The sequence below is a fragment of the Notothenia coriiceps genome, unplaced genomic scaffold (genome assembly GCF_000735185.1).
Source record: "Notothenia coriiceps isolate Sejong01 unplaced genomic scaffold, NC01 NC01_scaffold00019000, whole genome shotgun sequence".
In the NCBI taxonomy this organism is placed as follows: domain Eukaryota; kingdom Metazoa; phylum Chordata; class Actinopteri; order Perciformes; family Nototheniidae; genus Notothenia; species Notothenia coriiceps.
Genome location: NW_011351701.1, coordinates 585742 through 590025, shown reverse-complemented (window position 1 = coordinate 590025; position 4284 = coordinate 585742). Strand labels below are relative to the sequence as shown.

The 4284-nt window shown below is 39.9% G+C and overlaps 1 protein-coding gene across 1 annotated transcript in view; it reads left to right on the top strand.

Annotated features, from left to right (window-relative positions):
• LOC104951557 (PHD and RING finger domain-containing protein 1-like) overlaps positions 1-1345 on the top strand; it is a 3235-nt gene extending 1890 nt beyond the window's left edge. Inside the window, exons 4-7 of the mRNA XM_010778235.1 lie at positions 124-215; positions 453-646; positions 1044-1137; positions 1216-1345. Of these exons, the coding sequence (XP_010776537.1) occupies positions 124-215; positions 453-646; positions 1044-1137; positions 1216-1253 (418 nt within the window). The 3' untranslated portion in view covers positions 1254-1345. The remainder of the gene's footprint in view (positions 1-123; positions 216-452; positions 647-1043; positions 1138-1215) is intronic.
• The last annotated feature ends 2939 nt before the right edge of the window (positions 1346-4284 follow it).

Below are 4284 nucleotides of genomic sequence, written 5' to 3'. Positions count from 1 at the left end.
TTATTTTCCTCCATACCCAAATCTCTAAAAAAGGGGCTGCAAGGATCTGATACAGACTGATCCAGATTTGAACACTTTTANAGATGCTAATCCAGTCCTCTGTGGTTGTACTTATTGTTCCAGGTATCATATGGACTGCTTGACGCCACGTTTAAACACAGTTCATGCAGGCGACTGGATTTGTGCTGAGTGTGCGGTCACTCCCCAACATACAGGTACAAGCTGTGACTTAAATTTGCATATGATTTTACGGGGCGAAATTTCCAGGAGATTGAAATGTTCAGACAAAGCTGAAATATGTGTAAATACTGAAATAATGATACAGTGGATTAGTGAATCCACATGACATAGGAAAAGATCCACATAAAAAGTAAGTGTTACGGGAAGTATAGTATTTCAAAGATTTGCACAATACATTTTGGTTTTCCCTTTGTGAAATTGTCCCTGTGCAGAGGGCTCCGTGGTGGAGGGGGAGATCAGTGATGGAGAGCTATCAGACCTCCTAGCTGAAGCAGATGAATCCGAATCGACCAGCAGTCGTCTTCGGCCGTCCGCCATAAATCTCCCCAGCAGCTCCACTGAACGACGACACAGCGACAGGATCCAGAGCAGAGCCGATCCTCTTCCTCTGCAACAAACCTCCTGGGTCAGCACAACGTTACACAGAGAGCAAGAGAGAAACATCTGTATACCTATCAGACAGCATGAGCTCAAAACACAGAGGCTCCCTACTCTGAATATCTCGAGAGCCTTTTCTCAGTGGTGTTTCAGTGATGTACTTACAGGCAGTCATATGATTCTGAAAAGACGGAGGGCTTGGTGAAAGAAAAGTGCAACCATAAAATTAGAGATACAATGCTAAGAGGCAGTTCATTGTTAACATTGAATTGTTTAACTGAAGTTCATCATCATTTCCTGTAACCTGAAATACTAAAACACAATTCAGTTGATGAAATGGGGGTTGATTTATACATTTGCTTATCGTCCTTACATAACTTTAATTTGAATTACACATTCTATCTTTTTTTCTTCTTTTCTCTCAGCATGTACCTAAATATCTGTTACGGGCTTCAAAGGCTGCCGTCACAACAGAAGAAGAAGCTGCTCTTCACAGTGAAACCAGCAGTGCTTCAGCCAGTAAGTCTGAAGCACATTGATTTAAGAGTCCATGCATTTTTTTACAGCTGAAATATCTGCTTTTTGTTTATTTTACAGAGTTAAACGCAAGAAAAAGAAAGAAGCGTGCAACTTGAGCTCCTGAGATCAAGAAGGGTTGACTTGGACTGTCAGAAATGACCACATGATGGCAGCATTGTGTCCCAAACATAAACTGACCAAAACCTCACGTCTAGTGCTTTTTTTTGTTTCTTATATCAGGGATGATGTTTGCTTTGGTTCTTAAGGGAACGTTTTTTTGCATAGAAAACCACTGTTCACAGCAGCCTTGTTACATATGACATGGTGTGGGTGGAGATACAGTAGTAGACAGTAGGCGAACCTCGACCAAGTAAAGTATTTGAGGCAACACTGATGTCTGAGACTCCTTTAAATTCCTCCTTATCCCGCCTCCAACAGCCGTCGCCTAGCAACAGCATCTCATTTCTCTCAGGATCTCGTCCGGCCGAAACTCGAGAGAGGGGCTTCAGTCAGACACTCACATCGGATGTTTCTGGTCATCTAAATCCATCCTTTCATGTTCAAAATCAATCATGTGTTGGATTGGACGTCTTTTAATCATAACTAGATTCTAAGAGATGCAAGAAAAATGCAACAAAAACTTCAATATATTCATGTGATCCCTGATAATACAGTAAATAAAGCACATTTTTTTCTCTGCTTATCAATTTGGGTTTGATTGTAATACTACCAGCCTGTGTTATGATTCAGTGGGCGGGTACTTGACAAGCCTCCAGCTCATCTTGCCCTACTTTCCCCCCTTAACAATGCACAGGATACAAACAATGTTCACCTTAATCTGCCAGAACATTTCTGAAATGAACAAAAATGACACTGAATGGTGTGTAGAACCAAGTGGACACAATAAAGCACTCACAGTTCCTTGTTTGCTGCTGGTTGATCTTAGACAACCACAACTTAGGATCACTGGAGTTATTTTCACTATTAAAAACTGCTAAATTGTTAAAAAATCTGTGATGCTACGACACAGTTTAAAAGACAAAGGGTGGAGGGGTGCAGGCTAACTGCTTAGCTTAGCTTGTTCCTCTGTTTACTTAACATCCAGATGATAGAAACACTTGGTTTGATTTAGTCATCAATATATAAAGCATGATTTTTGTGTGAATATGTAACAGGGTTAGAGATACTTTTACATTTGAAGAAGGGGGATTGTTAGCCTAGCTTAGCCACTACTACACATTAACCTTTGAACAGCGTAGAGCGAAAGTCCAGTCATTATTATGCTAAACTAAGCTTAATTGTCTCCTGACTTTAGGTTTATATTAAATGACAGACATGAGAGTGGCATCGATCTTCTTGTAGCCTATAATTCAAAAGTAAATCAGCACAATAAAGCAACACTTTTTATAAAAGGCAATTTTTTTGGCCACATTATTCTTTTGTGATGTTTTCAACCAAATAATTGCATTTTTGAGTAGGTCAACTGCCTTACTTTTACTACACCTGGTGGCAAGGATTCAGATTGCCTTTGGGCATCTGAATATTTGATAGCTGACACAGTGAAACAGACTTCCTCAAAATTAAGTTCCCATGTCTCTGTTCCAGCTTTGACCCAGGACTCACCCCATCCACTCTGAATGGGATCCTGTCACAGTTTCCTGTAAGGAATCACTGAGAGGAACAACATACTGCAGAGTGGATATGGAGCTGGGCCAACGCTGACAGGCTCTGGGCTGTAAATCCTGCAATTCCTTAAGCAATTAAGCTTACCCTAACACGATTAACACACAATGGAGCCAAGGTCAAAACTCCTAATGACTCGCTGCTCAAGAGACTGTTTAGCACAGTGTGTTTTTAAAAATTGACATGCTAAGTGACCTGATAAGGCGCTAACGAGTGGTTCAGAAAAACATAATTTGTTGTGTATTAATTCCACATGTGAAGGCTTTAAATGTGTTACCTGTACTTATTTAAAACCATACTTTAAAGAGGAATTTTTCCTTTTTGGGAAATACGGGAAGAAGATCAGTACCACTCGTATCTGTATGCTAAATGTGATGCTAGCTGCTTAGCCACTTAGCTTAGCTGTAATCAAAGGGGGACAACTTAGCTCTGTTCAAAAGTATAATACTTTTAAATGATTTAATTGAAATTCTACTTTCTTTTGTTGTATTTAACAGATTTGTACTGTTGGCAATACACACATCATCTACTTATGCCTATTAGAGAACCTTGAAAACATATAGCTGTATTAAAAGCAAGAAACCCTCTCCTTCCACCTTCAAGTTATTTAGCTGATGCAGGTGAACTGATGCTGAAGTTGTTTTACCAGCAGGAGCGATGCTTAGAGCGGCACAGAAGCACTTTGCCACACGGGCTAATGTGCATTGGCGGGGATGCTAAATAAGTCAGCAGTGATGTTAGCATGACTGCAAACAGCTTCTGGTAACGGGAGTTTCAAACTCACAAAGGTCATGTGTCAGTGGCTTTTGAATATGACCCAGTATGCACATTGAGAATATTATTTATTAAAATTAGCTCTATTTTCCCGACATGCAGTGTCCTTTACTTCAGTGGTTCCCAACAGACAGTATTTGCTTGGGAAACAAGCTATGTGTACTGGTAACCCCTGTCACTGGTTGCAATAGTCCTCCAGGTATGAGCAGGTACCAGGCCTTGTTTTACTTTTATTTTCATTGTACAATAACGCACATAAAAAAAGGATGTGAAGAAAACCCTGCAAATAATTAGCCTTTTTTTCAGAATACTTATGCTCTGCTTTCCTTTTTACTCATCATCTTGTCCTCAAACTGGGAACCACTAAGGCAACATTAATATACACAATATATCTCTAGTCTAATACGTACTAAAGCCAAAGTGTAAAATGTCAATTTTGCAGTTTTTATGTGTGGGACTATTACTTTGGGTCGAGTAACTTTCTAGAGGCTCCTCTGATTTTCTGGCAATAAGTACGAGCCAATATATATAATTCAGCATAACCCCTCCAAAAAAGCGCAAATTGTTGTGTGAACAAACTTATTTGTGAGATTTAGAAGGACCAGTAGGTATAATATCACATTTGGAGAGCGCCTGACTCTTTTCCACCCGTTTCCAGTTTTGTATGCTAAGCTAACCAGCTGCTGATGA